The sequence below is a fragment of the Struthio camelus genome, chromosome 7 (assembly GCF_040807025.1).
Source record: "Struthio camelus isolate bStrCam1 chromosome 7, bStrCam1.hap1, whole genome shotgun sequence".
Lineage (NCBI taxonomy): Eukaryota > Metazoa > Chordata > Aves > Struthioniformes > Struthionidae > Struthio > Struthio camelus.
In genome coordinates this window covers 18,513,893-18,530,503 of record NC_090948.1, presented here as the reverse complement: position 1 = coordinate 18,530,503, position 16,611 = coordinate 18,513,893, and the positions used below count along the sequence as shown (strand labels likewise).

Here is a 16,611-nt window from a genome sequence, read left to right as displayed (position 1 = left end):
ATTGCCAGAAGTCAGACTGAATTAGACTTTACAGAGGAAGTTAAAATAAATAAGAGGTTCCTTAGCCATACAAAAAAGAAAAGAGAAAATGGCACTGTCCGCAGAAAGAATTGTATTGAGTTTAAAGATAATCTCGGTACTAAGTTAACAGTGGTTCTGGTGCAGGAATGGAAATTTCCACAACCAAGTTGGAAGCAAAACTCTGGAAGCTTAGTACATTTGAACTGGCAGGCCCAGATAATCTTTATCCCAGAAATCTGAAAAACTGGCACATGAAGATCCAGGGCTGGTAGCAATTATTGTAAATAAATTTCAAGTCAGGGTGGTACTGTATTACTGAAGAGTACCAAACATAACAGCTATATTTAACAACATGGAAAAAGCGACCTGAGAAACGACAGGCCTTTTTGATGGACTCAACAGAACACAAGTCCCTAGAAGAGAATGTAAAGGAAAGAATATTTTAAAATGTGGAGGTGAAGGGGAAAAAAAAGTAGGAGAAAATCTGACATTCACCCAAATAGATCAAATCAGACTAACATTATAGCTCTTTCGTAAAAGAACTGATTTCTGTGAAAAGGGAATATGGTGCTCTACTCACTGTAGGCTTTGTCAGAGCATTTGATAATGTGCCATATGGGAAATTAGTGCTTTTAAATAAGAAAATGAACATTAGTGCAAGACTTGCGTGGTGATAAGGGAGAGACAGCAGGTTGTGCTGAAAGGACATTACAGATTGGAACCAATTGTATCTGTGATAAAGTTGCTAGGGACCTAGCACAAAATGAGTTTGTTAATGAAATTTGCTTATCAGAGCATCATTTAGTACCTGATGACCTCAAAGAACAGAGTAATAGAAATAACACAAAATTTAATATTCCAGTAGTTACACTTAAAGGATTAGCAAGAATTTATGCTACAAGTTGAAGCACATCGCTTGCATGTGACAGGAGCAGACAAGCTTAGGAGCATCAGCCCACTGCAAGAATGTGAACCATTATTATGATTCCGCAGTGTAAAAGGAGATGAAATAGCAACATACATCAAGCAAACATTTCCAGGAAATATAGGGAAGTACTAATAACAGTGTACAGAGTATAAGCTAGACCACATTCAGACTGCTATGTGCAATTCTTATCACCCATGTACATTTTAACAGATATGTTCAGACAGAAACACATGTGGAAAAGGGCTAGTAGAGAGGTCAGACAAATGTTTGTCTGCTAAGAGATTAGAGAAATATTAGAACTAATTTACACTTCTCTATGAAATCACTCGATTTTTTTTTAACCATGAACTGAAAGTTTTCTAAGTGTCTCTCTGAAAGTATTATTTACAGAAGAGCTTTAGAATTTGCCATTATAAAAATATCATTTTTTCCCCCCACAGAAAAAGAATAAATGGCTGGGTGCAATAAAAATCTATCTAGCTTCCAGGCAAAAGAAGCTTGGAGCAGCCCAGAAGAAATTATATTTGGAGTTTTTCTGTGGCAACGAAGACATATGGAATCTTTATTTTGATGGAAATTGACCCAGACTGCCTTTTGCAGAAATTTCCAGTAGTCATAAATGGGAGCGAGGCACCTAATTCCCATCGAGTTACACAATAATCCTAGCCTAGTCCCTTAATTTTACTAGCTGAGCTGAGTGTTATATAGCCCCTTGGATATTTAACGTCCTGGTTGTATACGTTATAGACACAAATGTTAATTCCAAACTTATGAATACACATGGCATCTTAAAATAGTCTTAATTCAAAAATTTGAATTTACAAGTTTATCACATCTTAATTCAAAATCTGAACTATACTTACTTGGCAGAGTTGAGGGCTTTTGGAGCAAAGACCTGAAATAAATATCAAGAGATTATAGAAATGTCTGAGGGGATCTACCCAGTTTTGAAAACATTATAATTGTGTATTTGGAAGGATGCAAGGGTAGGACTTGTTCCATCTCACCTGTTGGCCCGTTGAGAGATAAGGACCAGATACAGGTATTTTTAAAAATCAGTTCCCACTAGTAGTGGCAGTTAGGAATTTAAGCAGCTGGCTTAAATCTTCTCCATCACTGACTTAGAGATCATATCCACCCATGCTTTTTGGTGGTGGTTATACTATTTGGATATACTTGCCAAGTTTTATTTTTTGCTACTGTGAAGCTTCAAGAAACGTGACTTTTAAAAAACAGCAGGCTACAGAGAAAGCAGTGCTCCCCTTTGAACTTCCCACACCTGTGTCCAGACTGAGAAGTAGGAGCTGGTATGTTGAAATATTCAAAAGAAGAGGAAAAGAGATTTTACTTTTGGGCACCACTTGGAAGGGATGGAAGCGGAAGCTCTTGGCTAGAACCTCGCCGTCGCTCTGCTGCTGTCGGTTTCTCTGTAATTTGGGGAAACAAATTGTAGAGTCAAGATTTCTACAGAAATATATTGTCCCAGATAGGAGAGTCTCAGTACTTGAAGGGTGTTTTTTTTTTAAAAAAAAAAAAAAAAAAACATGGCAACGTGGCATCCTGCTGCTTTCTTTATTGACTGGTGGCATACCACTAAATTTTTAGGCAAATAGCTGTGCCCTGAACGCCTTCAAGAATTCAGTGGGAGACGGTGCCTTCTGAGAGGGGAGCTATGAGACCCAGGAGGACACGGGGGGCCGTCTGCCTGCAGGAACTCGGCTAGAGGAGGTGCGGCCGCCTGGCTGCCTCTTGCCCTTGTGTTAGCGGCTCCCGCTGGGCGCTTGCCTTGGGGAGCCGCTGCCTTGCATGGAGCAAGCCGCGTTTTCTGCCTGGGTGAGGGACTGGCTCTTGCCAGGAGCCGTCTGTGTGTGGTGGTTCTCGCTGAGCTCAGGGTGATGCGCTCGCACTTCCCCTCCCTTCCCCGCTTGCAGCACTTTATGGCACGTTGCTGGTATTATGTCGTACGTTACCCTGCCAGTAACCTCAGTAGTTTTACTGTGGCTGTTTTTAAGAGAACAACGATATTCAGTGCAACTATGGCTGGCCAGAGCCAGTTCTGTACTGCTAAAACGAAAAACCCTTCAAAAACCTAGAATAAATTGAATGTGATATTGTTTGTTTCATGTTTTTAATAGAAGAAAATTAAATTCTGCCGAAAGCCAACTTTTTTGGCAGTAGTGGAGATAATTTACCTTCATTTACAGTTAAGGTCTCTCTGGATGGTAAACTTGGTTTCTGCAATGAAACAAAAGGAAATCAAATATTAAATGGCATATTACTTGTACAGAATATATATTTGTTTTTCGTATAGTTTTTGTTAACCAGTTTACATTTAGAATTGACAACCTCTCAGAGGTATGAGGAAATAGGGACATGGCCATTCTGTGATGAGCCTCTGGTTGTATGATTGTGAAGCTTTGGATTTTGCAAAATAGATTTGGAAAGAATCACAGTTTATATATAGTGTAAACAAGATGGACAAAAGTAAGATCTGGAGATGAGTGCTTAGTGAGATGAGCGCATGGAATCCCCCCAGGAGCAGGTTTATGTTGTAACAAATGATTCATTCTGGTCTCAAGAAGTTCAAAGATGAAAAGTCCATCCCAAATACTTATGAATCAAAATGTGAATATTCTCATCTTGGTCAAACTATGGCCAGTTAATGTCTGAACGCTTTTCTCTTTACTGAAGTTTAAATTGTCAGTTGAGCTGGCAATAAAAACTGTCGCAACCTTTAAGTTTCTTTTTCTTTCCCCATTGTGAAACAATTAGAATAAGCTGTCAGTTTCAAAACATTTTTTCAAATGAATTTATTTGAAAAGGTCAACTAGTTCTCCTGCTTTTTCCCACAAGAGGTTTTGGGATATTTTTCTAATGACGAAATATTTATTGAAAAACTTCTGGCTAATTCTGGTAAAAGCCTACATCTTCCTTGAGTTATCGTTCTTATAATATATCCGTGTTCTCCATATGCAGACCCTGTAGATTTCAGCTGATACTTCTGAATGGCCCATGCTCCCATCTATTTCTCATTTTATTCAGTCTTTGCACTGTGCATTTATTGTTATATCCTAGAGTATCATATCCAAATATCTGTTTAATCTATACGTTCTTCTACTTGAGATTTCTTACTGCTGCTTCATTCATATAACTACACCCAAATGCCTGTAGTTAGTTTCCATTCTTTATTTCACTCCTTTTCCCTTATTTTTTCATGCCTTTATGTTGTGCTCAAATTTATGATCAAATTCAGTCTTGCAAGAAAACTAAAAGTTACCTGTAAAATGATCACATAATTATGCAGTTATAAATCAACTTACTGCTGGATTTACTGCATTAGAAGTCTTCTTTCTGCAGATTGGAAAAAAAAAAGAGTATGGTTACTTAACAGATATGTGGAATTCATTTAGCAACTAAGCATCAGGTTCTTTGATACCTGAGATATTTTTGGCCAACGTAATATGCAGGTCTTTATTGGATAGCTTTTGCAGTAGAAAAAAAAAAGATGAAGGGTATCATGTGGCTTCTCAGTAAAGGTACCTATGGTATGCAAGGAAGCTGTGCTCTATCCAAGGCCTAATAAGACAACTTGGGTGGGGCAGAAAAGTTTCAAGAAAAAGAAAAAAACCAACTGTCTGCATTTATAAGCGTGCACATGCCATTGCTGCAGTATATGACTAAATTAAGAAAGCCAGCTAGCATCTGCCATCAGTGGCAGGCAGTGAAGGGCAATGGCACTGTCATACAAACAGTATTCTTCTAGAAATAACGAAGGATGGCCTGGCAGCAGTGATCCTGGCTTGCTTTTACCCAGTCAGGATATGAAAAAATACTCCGTTTCATGAAAAGGAGTAGAAATTGCTGGTTGCCACAGGCAAGGATAGGATTCTGCTCCTAATACAGCTAGCAATTAACCCCATCCCCCTCAAAGTAGTAGGTATATTGTTTTTTTTTTTTACTCACATGACCCTAGGTAATGGAGAAGGAGCTGCTCCAGTGGGAAATCTGGATTCCTGAGCGCTATTGAAGCTATGATCTAGAGGTGCATATGATATATTTATTATTCAATATTAGCAGTATCTGAACAGTGGGTTTTCTAAAGGCCCACACTGCAATGGTATAGCCATCTCAGTGTTAAAGTAATAAAAGTACAAAAAGTATCCTTTGGTTTAAGTTCTTTCTTGACATATTTTCATGCTGATTAAACTGGAAAGCAGTTCAGTAGCCTTCCTCATTGCTGACTGATAAGGATAAAATTTACACTGACACACTCCACTGCATGGGATATTAAGGTCACCAATAATACTTACTACTTATTCCCTCTCATATCACCATGTCTTCAGTGCAGAATACTTACTTTCCTCATTATTGTTTGCTTCACGGTCCTATAATGGAAAAAAATATTAGATCTGACAAGGAGCAATTAAAAAATAAATTATTGTCTAATGGGAGGTGCATGAACTGTTCTTGGCACACTGCTTAATGTTTAAAAAGTACTAATATAGAATGGATATAATATTCAGCATCCTTTTCATCAGCTTTCATCAGGGAATTCAAAATATTTTAGCAAACAGAAATTATTTTTGAATGCTATGATAAGCTTGGGATTTCACGTGGCATAGAGAAAAGCGTCCCAGGATTTTGCAGTGGGACCTTTTGGTGCATGTTTAACTTCTGAGCTGGAAAACAGAAATTCTGCAACAGACCCAAAAGTTTGGAGTAGGCTTCCTAGGGTGGCTCTTGTGCCAAACTGCATAACTGCAAGTACCCAGGGGCTGATTATACCCATTGTACAGATGGGAGTTTGCTTGGGAGCCCCATCCTTCGTTCTGTAACTGACTGCGTGGCCATGGCAAAGCGTTCATCTCCCTCGATTCTCTGTCTGCAAAGCTATGATACCTATTTCAGAGGTATGCTGTGAAAGTGAATTAATGAGACGTTTCAGGTGCAATATGGCAACAGAGAGCGTTCTGAAGCCAGAGCATTCTTGTTAGCACTAAGCAGAGTGGAATTTCTGTCCAGCATTCTCCCTTCAGATGGATTTTTTTAACCGTATGTTGGTATGAAAAGCTGAGAAATCAAACCATTTCATAAAAGAGAAGTCCTGGATTTGGCACCACTCAGGAATTGTTCAGCATCTTGCAGGATATAGATCAAATTAATTGGAAGAATGTTGTGATCAAGTACAAGGGAAACTAAAATGCTACTGCTGTTACATTTAGAGGTATGAAAAAAAATCAGAAATATTTGGCATATCTTGAAATTTAAAGATTGAAAGTGAGACTATAAGATGCTCTGAGTAATCTGTATTATGTTGTTATCTTAGCATCCAACTTACTTAGGTATGATCCCAAACTCCTAATTTTAAGAGCCTAATTTCTCCGTGTAGTCATTGCTAGAAATGGGTATTTCTTAAGGACAGTTCAGAGGACGGGACTGGGACAGAGTTCGATGCACATAGCTTTTGGCACTGATGCTGATGCAGTTACTGTTTCCCTGATTCTTGGTAGTTTGCTCCTGATGTGAACTCTGCCTTATGCTGGTACAAATGTTAGTGAAGCTATGGTGCAGAACAGCTTAGGGAACTAATCTGACTGAAAAAGAACCTTTTCTGTATTTGCTTTTGCCCATTTGCTGCTCAGTTAGGTAAGTTTCCAGCTAGTTTGCTTCACGAAACCTTTGTTCTTGCACAACTGAAGGGGACAGACTGGGGACAAGGGTAGAGGTAAAAATGAGATGACGAACACAGTCATAGGAAATCCAAAGCTTATAATTACTGCTTTGTGGACTGCATTTTCAAGTGATACTGATTACTCAGACTACCCAGTCTGAGAAGTCATAGAAAGATTCAGTTTTTCAGAACATATTAATCCTTCATTATCTGAATATGAATGAAGCTCAAAGAAGATGCCTCACATTGGGCAAAATCACACATTGCTACTGAAAATAAGGCTCTTTAAGTTGCCCTGGCATTTTTTTTAGTACAAAAGCTTATTTTTGTGGACTTAGACTTATCCCTTAAACCACTTAAAATTTTTCATAGACCAGTGCAGATGTCAAGTACACTTCTTTTGTCCCAAAGATTAAAGAACAATTACAATATTAGATAAATCTGACATTCAGAGTCATCTATTCCTGTTACCTAAGCCAGATAATAAAAAGCATCCTTATATAACACAGATACTGGAAAAGCTTAACAGATTTTTTTATAGCAGCATGTTAGTTACTCACTGCTTTTGGATGAAGACGATTTCTGGGAAGAGGCACAATATTTCTGGAAAATAAACGAAATAGGTTAAACAGTTTTTTTTTTTTTTAATTGCTTGATTCAGACACGTATTTCAGGATCTAGAGAGGGTGAGGTCTGCAGTAAATGGATGTAGTCACAGCTAGATACACTTGTGATGACTCTTTGCCTCTAGTGTGGAACTCTTGTAGAAGAGCTTCTATCCTGGACCTTTGTCGCCCATGATTGTGCACAGGACCTCCCCGAACACTGTAACAGATATCATGTTATGGATGCCACCTGCTCTTCCTGGGGTAGGTGGCCTGTTTTGCACAGTGATGTCCCAGAGATTTGCAGTGTCTTGGTTACCTACCAGCTGCACTTCTGGAGTGACATAGGCTGCATACTCCAGTTTTCTTTGCCTCTTTTCCTCCAGAGAGTCAGAATATAAAATTGTTGATTGACCACCTGTGTTCAGCTTCTTTACCAGCCCTCCTGTGCCCCATCACCTGCAAGGGGGCAGGGGATGTTTGCAAGGGTGCAGAGACTGACAATAGGACTTGAGACTGGCTTGCAGAGATGTTTTACTCCTGCACTGCATCCCTGAAGGTATATTCAGGAAAACAGTACGTATTTGGCAAACTGGCTCAAGTACAGAAGTTGACAAGGAAGCTGAAACTTTTGTTTTTAACTTGCCCCAACATCCCTAGCTTGTTCTGTGTGTGTGTCCTGACAATCGCTCATTGCCTGAAGGGCACACAATAGAGAGGAGAAGAGTTTTGTCTACATTAGTAGGTTATTGACATAAGCTGCTTTTGCTTTACCTGGAAGTATCCAGCTTAGGTGATGTGCTGTGCATGTGGGAGTGCTCTGTATTCTGAGCAAGCGTAGAAGGAAGTGGCATAGTGAAGCTAGTACAAAACCATGAATTTAGAAAGGAAAATTTTATTTAAAAATAATGAATAAAAAAAGCAACCTTTCTTTCTCCTCTCCATCCCCTCAAAATCCTAAAAAAAAATACCCATAAGAGAGATTTCTTTTTAATATATATTACTCTGGTATTATTAAAATTAACAGAGGAATGAATTGCATTATTTTTGTGAAGATATTCTGAAGACAGATAAGTATATAGGTGTCTAAATAAGAAAATATATTTTCTGACAAGTTTCAAACGATGCACAAACATTCATAGCAATGGATTACCTGGTTACTGGTGGTGGTGATGATTTTTCCTTTAAGAGAGAATGCACTGAATTATTTGGTTATCTTTAGATTTCATAAAATATAGCAGCATGATCACATTTATGTTATAGCAATAACTCAGATTTACTAGTGCTGACTTTCTGCCTATCCCATCTTGATGCGGATTACGAGGCAGAGTTCTGGAAGTCTGTACCTCAACAGAAAAACGTGAAGCCTTAAGTACACCGCTAGGCCCTACGTTATGTCAGTACTGGCAAACGGGAAGAGAAGGACTGTGTCAGAAGTGTCATCGTTCCTTTTGCTGTGCTTGTGCTTCTAGAAAGCGTTGCCTTGGGCTGCTGCTTCCCAGACTGGCCACTGTCACACAGGACTGGCAAGTGTCAAGATTTCCCCATTTATTCTGTTCTGCCATAAAGTTCTAGGTGCAGAGAGAGATTTATTCCGATTTTTCCCCTTTGAAGGGCTGGTAATATCTCTCTCTGTTATTTTATTTTTTTAAACAGTCACATTTATGTTTTTCCTCATGGACAGAGGGCAACATGAGTCATAAAAGACATAACAGCCTTACCTCCTCTTCAGGAACCTCATAGATTTCTATAGGAGAGGAAAAACATGGATTTTTAGTTAACAAAAATGCACCACAGGTTTCGTTAGCAAAAAAACTGGTTAGATTTTATATCAATTGTACTTTTACTTCTGGAAAAATAATTTGGAGAAGTCACTCAAAGTTTGATTCTGCTTCCTTTATTAAACTGAGCTCATCCTAAACCCTAAGGCAGCCACACCCGTATTCTGTTAATGGGAGCTTTAGAGACAGTCCCAGGAAGTCTGCATAAACAGGCCCTGTATCAATGAAACTCTCCTTCCTGTCCCCCCTCCCACCCCCCCCCTTTTTTTTTTTTTTTTTTTTTTGCAAAACACAGAGGAGTGCTTGTGGGAGCAGTTAGCCTTTCCTTGACACTCAGGAAGGTAGAGATTAGGTGAATCATAAACCCAGACTGACACATTTGTGTTGCCCGTGTCCATCCCTAAGCTCTGTCTCACAGATGTATTTTAATTCACAGATACTAAAAGCCTAAAATCACTAGCATCCTTATTTATGTCTAGTTTCTTCAATGAAACTTGAACTACATTTCAATAAGTTTAACGTCAGGATTTGTTGCTTTTGTTGTGCTGAAAAGTGTTCAGGTACCCACTAGGGGGAGTTGTTTTATTTTTTTTTTATTTTTTTTATTTTTTAGCAACGAATCTGTCAAGAGATGGTTGTTGGCCAAAAACTGATTTACAGAAAGGCCAAGATTGAAAGGACATTAGAAATGTCTGAGATGTATGTGACAAAACATGAGAAAAAAATTCATAGTTTGTGGCTCGAAAGTTGAACACATTACTAATGAATCTGCACACCCTTTAAAGAACTGCATTAACAGTTTGTAAAGGTTACTTTCCAAGAAATTAATGTCACGATGAGGAAACGAGACAGCTCAGAGCTAGCACAGCTAAAAAAGATTAAGCAATGTTATCTGCACTTTCAAAAGCAAATGTGATCCCTCTCTTTTATTTGCTTCTGCTTTATTTCTTTTTCTAAGTAACTGCTTTTTACACAACTGGAACACTGTATCACAGGGTGTGCAAAACATCAGTTTATACAGAATTTCATAAAGATTGAATCTTGATGTGATTTTAAAATACTGAGTCTTTGTTCCTATAGTGTAATGAGATTATTAACATACTGAGTCCTGAAACTATTTTAGTTGTATTGATCCACCTGAGTTCTTCTACTAAAGCAGAAGACTAAAAATAGGTCGTTTGGAGTAAATGGCTTGTTCCAGTTTTATTCATTCTTAAAACCAATTTACTAGTAAAGCCAGGCAAAAAACTTGCTACAAAACAGAAATACCTGAGGGGAGCATACTTTTATTTTATGGGAGTATGTCATAAGGTTTATATTCCGAATACATCAAGTGTAATTTAATACTATTCACTGTTAGATTATGTTATTTTAACAGTGATACAAAATCCACATACCTTGTGTGTCAGAAGTAAGAGAAGGCTTTGCAGAAGTAGGGAAGGCTGACTTTGTCGTTGGTTTCATAAATCTGTTCACAGGAGCTAAAAACATACATATAGATAGATATAGATTTAGATATGTGTGCGCGTATATCCATCCATCTCTATGTACATATGTGTGTATTTTTTAAAAAGTAACATTGTGCAATAAGAATAAATATTAAAAGGGTCCTAGTGATAGCCTGCTATCCTCGTGTGACCTTGAAAAAGTCAACCGAGGCAGAAAGAAACTCTCATTTTAAAAGGGAAACATTATTCACAATGTTCATGTCTCGCTGAGTAGGTCTGATATTGTCAGTAAAGGTAGAGAGCAGAACTGCATACTCTTCCCTATTTACTTTTCACCATAGGACTGTAATTTCACTCTCCAGCTAAATTTACTTCAGATAGTGAGGTAAAAATATTAATCACAGTCTTTATTTACTGAAAGCCTAAAAAGGCTCAGAAAACAGAATTTTAATGCTGTGGCTCTCTTGGATGAGGAGAGAGATTCTCATACCATGAGAAGCTTCCTGAATATACCAGGGCTAGACTTTGAAATAGCTGAATCAGAGCAGTAGGAGTTAAACGTGGCTTCTGACGAAAGTAAAGATAATTTGCTTTGGCCTTGTCATGGCCAAAGGAGACAACTGCCTCTTGTCAGCTTGTATGCTCTTTAACAGCTGCATCTCTTCTCTTTGAACCCCAGAAATAGACATTAATTCAGTCCATTTTTTCACTGTTGTTCCTAACAAGGTAATAAACAGTTATCAGCTTAAATGACTAATACTCACGTCTTGTAGGTACCGACGAGCTGCTTTCTGTGGGTTCGATATAGTTATCGTCGTCATTGTCCACTGGCACGATGTAATTGTCCTACGAGAAACACAGGACAAAAATCTACTGATTAAATCTGCATCACTTCAAAGAACTGTTGGGAATGAAGTCCTGGCAGCAGCTCACCGTAGTTGCCATTTCACAGTGACTGCTATTTCAGACATTTATCATTCTATATGGATGGGATTCCCCGAGACTGAACACCCTTCACTAAATAACTCGAATTATAGCCTGGTGGATAAAAGCCCTCCCTTCCCTTTGGTCCTAGTGTAACGTTCAAATTTACTCTCCCCCTATTGCCTGCAGTTTGTTATGGATGAGCAGAAACTATTCTGTGGTCTAAATGGCTTCCACGGATACTTGAAGTAAGCAGATATCCACTAGGAAGCAGCCTGGTACTCACAGGTCATTGCTGTGATGGACAGAATGATTTGAACTGTAGATGGCTGATTGAGGCTGGTATGGAGACGAGCATGTGGAACTGCTGTGTGGTCTACTTCATGATTGCTCTAGGGCCATCATTCATTTAAACCACCAAAACAAGTGTATCTATGAACATTACCTCATCATCACTGCACTCCTTAGGCTTTGGTGGTATTTTTGGCTTTGGAGCAGTAGATGGCAGTGGCAGAGATGGCTTGGATGGTTTCTTTGGTCTGGACAAGGCTGAACTGGGCATGGTTGGGAGAGGTTTGCTGATGGGAGGAGGCTGCTGGTGACTAGTCCGATTGTCTTTTAATGAGAAAAAAAAAAAAAAGAAAAGAAAAGAAACAAAACCGTTTTGGTAAAATTTACTAGGCTCTGGACACTCTTCTACCTATGCAAACAAATCTCTCCACTGTCGCTGCAACTTAGGTTAAAAGGCAGACCTGAGGGACTGCAGGTCCTAATTTTGAGATATGTCTGCAAACTAGTCCTTTTCTCACTCAAGGTAGCAGCCTAGTCCTCTCTATCAGACCACAGAGGCTGCCTAGACACTTGACTTATGCAAATAACTGTTTCTTAACTCCTCTGGAAAAAGATAGTGGCCAGACGGTATGATCCATTAATCAGGGTGCTCTGTGCCAGAGTAATCTTTGGTGATGGGAAGTGAAAAAGAACATATCTGTCATGTGGAAAAATAACTGTTATAGCATAAAGGGTGGGACTGAAACACAAATTATGGCAAGTGTCATTTTAAAAACTTCTCACCTATTCAAAGAACAGGTAGGTAACGTGCTTATAAACTTCTGCGAGTACGTGTGTGGCACTGTAGCACTTCAGCAGCTATTTTACAGTCAATAACGGTCTTATATAAAAATATCTGGCATTACGCTGCTCTTTCTTTTCTCAAAGGCCCAAATCTTCATCTAACTGAAGCTAACTTTCATTCACTCCAATGTGACCTGCTCATAGCCAAAAAGAATCAACACAGGAAGAAAGAAGGCCTTTCTGTTGGACTGATGGAAGTAAAATCTTTCTCCTGTCCCGTTTTTCAGTATATTTATCCTACTCACTACCAATTTGGAAGGACAGCATGGATGCTTGGGCTGCTTTGGCCTCTGCTTTGGTGTTTTTGGAATAACAATATGAGCTACAGATGATAAAGAAGGGACCCCTCAGAGTCCAGTCTTATGTGCTTAACCTTCAGTATGAATCCTTCATTAAAATACGGGGATGAGTTTGGGGCCAGGTCAGTGGTATTTCCCCATACCTTTGCTTGAATTTTATAGTTAGTGGATGACTATCATAAAGTCTGTAGGCCTTACAATTACGTTGAAACTCTAAGCATTGCTGGCAGCAATACTAACCTGTTTCACGCTATAATAACAAATTGTACCCCAGAAGGTTGAATATATGATTGTCAGAATTAAAAGCAAACTCTTGAGGAAGGGACAGGTTAGTCCACTTGAGGCCATTTCTCTTTTGGTGCTGTTAATAAGCAGTTATCAGACTGATGTAACCAACTATTCCACATCTACCTGCGTATTCACCCCTAGAGATAGGGAATGCTGAGGGAATCTTCTTTTTCTCCTGCTCACTTGGAGGCGGTTCATAGCTGTCGTCAGCGTTCTCTTCACTGGGGACCACGTACATCTCAGAGTCAGAGTGGTCATCTGGATTTTCATAATCACTGTCCTAGGAAGACAGAACTTCCCATTTTTCACTTCATAACACACTTACAGCTTTATAGCAGGGTATGACATTCGAATATCCTTGCAGGATTACAATTAACAAAATTACAAAAATGCGTTGAGAAGAGCACATAATGCTCCTCTTTAGTCCTCCCTCTCCAAACAAATAGAAACTCCACCCATCTCCCCTTCCCTTCTGTTCCAGGTCCCTTCCTCGTCCCCTTCTCCGTGGCACCTCCAAGAAGTCTTTGTCATACTAAGAGCTCAATCTTTAAATTACGGACCAACAGCTTGTTTTTCATCACAGGACAGATCCTTCCTAGCTCCTGCCGCAACTCTTGATGTGTCCTGCCACTTCTTCTTCCTTTGCTATTAAAGAGAGCTCAAGAGCTAACACCTGAAGGAAACAGGTCACTTCAGGGTGATAGGCTGTACAGTATGGTAATTAATTAACTGTGGAAGGCAGTTGGTCATGGCTTGCTTCATACAATTTCAGTGGTATAAGTTCAACCACAAGTAGGTGATTCAAAAGTAAACATTCATTATTATTGTTTGTGCTGAACTTGTTGCTACAGTAACTTCCTACTACCTCCCCAAAAAATATACTTACAAAATCATCTGACCATTGTTCCTCTTCATTGTCTGCATGTTCTAAACCAAACATTAGAGTTATTTAAGGAGATGAAATAGCATAAATGTGTATCTTAAGCATAGACTGAAAAAATCTAACATACTCAGTTAAAAAATGAAAAGAGTGAAATTTTCTTGAACAGTTAGGAGACAAACATTTTTTTGGTTTTGACTGAATAGTAAAATCTCCTTCTGCTTATTTGTTTTTGATAAATTGTTACAGAGCTGTTGTAAGAGTAGTATAAAATGGTAAATTTTATCTGGCCTAAACAGTAAGAGCGTGCAGTATACCCAGGGTGTCTTACTAATGCATCTCATTTTTTAAATAGAGTAACAATTTCTAAGTAACGAAACTAGTTCTGGCCTTCCGGCCATTCAGTTTCTTTCTTCTCTGTTCAACTTCCAGGGTAGAAGGCTAACGAAGGTGGTGACATTAACCACTGAATAACTAGCTGATAACTTCCAAAAAAAACACCCTCTTCTGCTTCAGCATTTCATATTGTTTCCTTAACAAAACAACTGTTAACATGTAAAGATGGGCATAAACAAATTTGTAAATATTAATTCTGAAGGAGCAGTTGCTTGCTACTGTTTGTTCATGGTGGGACAACTTGCCATGGTTTTCTTGCTTCACATTTTGTAAGTGAGCGTTATCTTCAGAATTGTTGGTAACAGTATACTTATCAACAGGAAATTATAAGGAAATGCATAGCTGAGCTACTCTTAACACATACAGGCATCAAATATACACAGATTTAAATTTCTATTAATCCAGTCTTACCTGAAGCATAATCTCTTTGTGGTACACTTGGTGGTGCTTTTTTTTTTAGCCTGTAAAAAATAATTATTAAATATATGATCTAATATGTAATAGCAGCTAGAAGGAAGCATTAGCCACATAAAACGCTGATGACAAGACGTCTGCAGCTGAAGAAATACAGATTATTTTGCAGATGCTTAGCAAATAGCTGTGAGAGAATGCTTTGAAAAGCTGGAAACACATGGGAAATTAGAATCTAGTCTGAGATTTTTTTGCTAAGAACATATTTTGAAAGAACAACTTCCTTGCCCATCCTCCTCTTCACTTTCAGAGTAGCATCTGATGATATAGGTGTCAAAGATAAATACACATCTATCTGAAGAAGAAAATCTATTCGGGTTTACAGAGGCTTTTCTAAGTCTGTAGCAAGAGAAAAGGGTGCAGCACTCGTTCTGTTTTATAACTATCATTTGTATGCACTTTATTTTCTGGTTAATGTTTAAATGTATAACACATCTTTCAAGGCCAGATTCTATTTCCACTGACTATTATTTTATGGTGTTATACCCTTTTTTTGGTAAGTACTATTCCAACAGCATTTTTAGTACTGACTGAATCAAAAAATTACCTGTAGAAATACTGAAAGGATCTTTGTAGCTTTCTCTTCAATTGCAGCTTCCTGTGCTATATCTAGACTGTGAATATATATATATATATATATATATTCTTGCTTTCTTAATTTGCAACTGTCCAGAGAACATACTGAATTACATAGTCAGTTGATATATTATTTCATTAATGTTCTAACATTACCTTGTAAAAAAAAAAAGATGTGAATTTGTGTTTAAAGTCAAACCAAATGGTGCATGTGTGACATTATATGCCAGACTGATGTATCTGAAGACAAGAAAACTTTGTTTGATGTAGCAGTGTAAAACATGAATACAATTTTCATAAAATGACTCTTTAAAGTGAGTTTTAAACACCATCTGACAGCTCCCCTGCAGCACTGGTGAGACCTCACCATGGATTTGAACCGTTGCCCACTGAATTGATGGCTTCAATCATTCTTCAACCATGGAATTTCTTGATGGTATTCATTTGCAAAAAACGAGCAGAATATTTACAAAGAATATTGTTCATAGAGAATTTAAATTTTTTTTTTTGGTGATTCTCTGAGCAATAGTGATGTCTATAAATTTTACTTTACAGCAAGAATTTGACAGTTAAGTCTTGAGCATACTGCTTAGCTGTTTGTTCAGGTAACAATGTAACTCAGAGTGGTGGCACTCTGGCACTAACACATCAACGTAAGAAATTTTCAAGCCTGTTTTGAGAAATGCTTCGGCTACTACTGAGTTAAATTCATAGAATTCGGTCACTCAGGTATTCACAAAAAATAAACGTGCATGAATGAGTGACTAGTAAAGGCACTGCTAAAGCTCAAAAAAAAAAAAACCAGGTGTATCATATAAAAATATTTATCCAGCTTTGTTTATTACTAGCAACACTAATGAAGGATAGCTGCATCTTTCTAGTCTTTAGCTTCCTGCAGCATGAATATAACTTAGTGTACAAACAGTAAATTAATAAGCATTCTTAACAGCACTGCTATGTTCTGCCCAGGTTAGCATAGGCATGTTAGAAAGAAAAACCCAGGGCCACTGCCAGGACAGATAGCAGCCTTAGACGTTAGGTCTAGAGAGAGAAGACCAAAATCCATTCAGGTACTTTGCAACATGTCTGTCCTGAGATGTTCAGAGACAGCAGAGACTCAGAAAACAGTGGGCTGAGGCAAGAGTGAGAGGCCCTCTGGGTCTCAGGGCAAAACACGTGGCCTAGGCCA

At 38.4% G+C, this 16,611-nt stretch overlaps 1 protein-coding gene and 1 long non-coding RNA gene across 16 annotated transcripts in view; one reads left to right on the top strand and one right to left on the bottom strand.

The window, feature by feature from the left end:
• BLNK (B cell linker) overlaps nt 1-16,611 on the bottom strand; it is a 103,042-nt gene that overhangs the window by 8,254 nt on the left and 78,177 nt on the right. For 10 of the 15 annotated variants that reach the window (XM_068949988.1, XM_068949982.1, XM_068949984.1 and 7 more), the window contains 16 exons: nt 14,787-14,836; nt 13,986-14,026; nt 13,223-13,379; nt 11,824-11,993; nt 11,219-11,300; nt 10,404-10,487; nt 8,947-8,972; nt 8,379-8,407; nt 8,000-8,086; nt 7,181-7,223; nt 5,307-5,334; nt 4,913-4,985; nt 4,270-4,300; nt 3,142-3,184; nt 2,298-2,376; nt 1,813-1,844 (listed from right to left, as the gene is read on the bottom strand). In XM_068949988.1, coding sequence (XP_068806089.1) covers nt 1,813-1,844; nt 2,298-2,376; nt 3,142-3,184; nt 4,270-4,300; nt 4,913-4,985; nt 5,307-5,334; nt 7,181-7,223; nt 8,000-8,086; nt 8,379-8,407; nt 8,947-8,972; nt 10,404-10,487; nt 11,219-11,300; nt 11,824-11,993; nt 13,223-13,379; nt 13,986-14,026; nt 14,787-14,836 — 1,055 coding nt within the window. The remainder of the gene's footprint in view (nt 1-1,812; nt 1,845-2,297; nt 2,377-3,141; nt 3,185-4,269; nt 4,301-4,912; nt 4,986-5,306; nt 5,335-7,180; nt 7,224-7,999; nt 8,087-8,378; nt 8,408-8,946; nt 8,973-10,403; nt 10,488-11,218; nt 11,301-11,823; nt 11,994-13,222; nt 13,380-13,985; nt 14,027-14,786; nt 14,837-16,611) is intronic. The other 5 variants (XM_009677767.2, XM_009677770.2, XM_009677768.2 and 2 more) reach the window with 1 other exon arrangement.
• Nucleotides 1-16,611, top strand: part of LOC138067800 (uncharacterized) — a 51,041-nt gene that overhangs the window by 10,665 nt on the left and 23,765 nt on the right. The gene's annotated exons all lie outside the window — the stretch shown is intronic.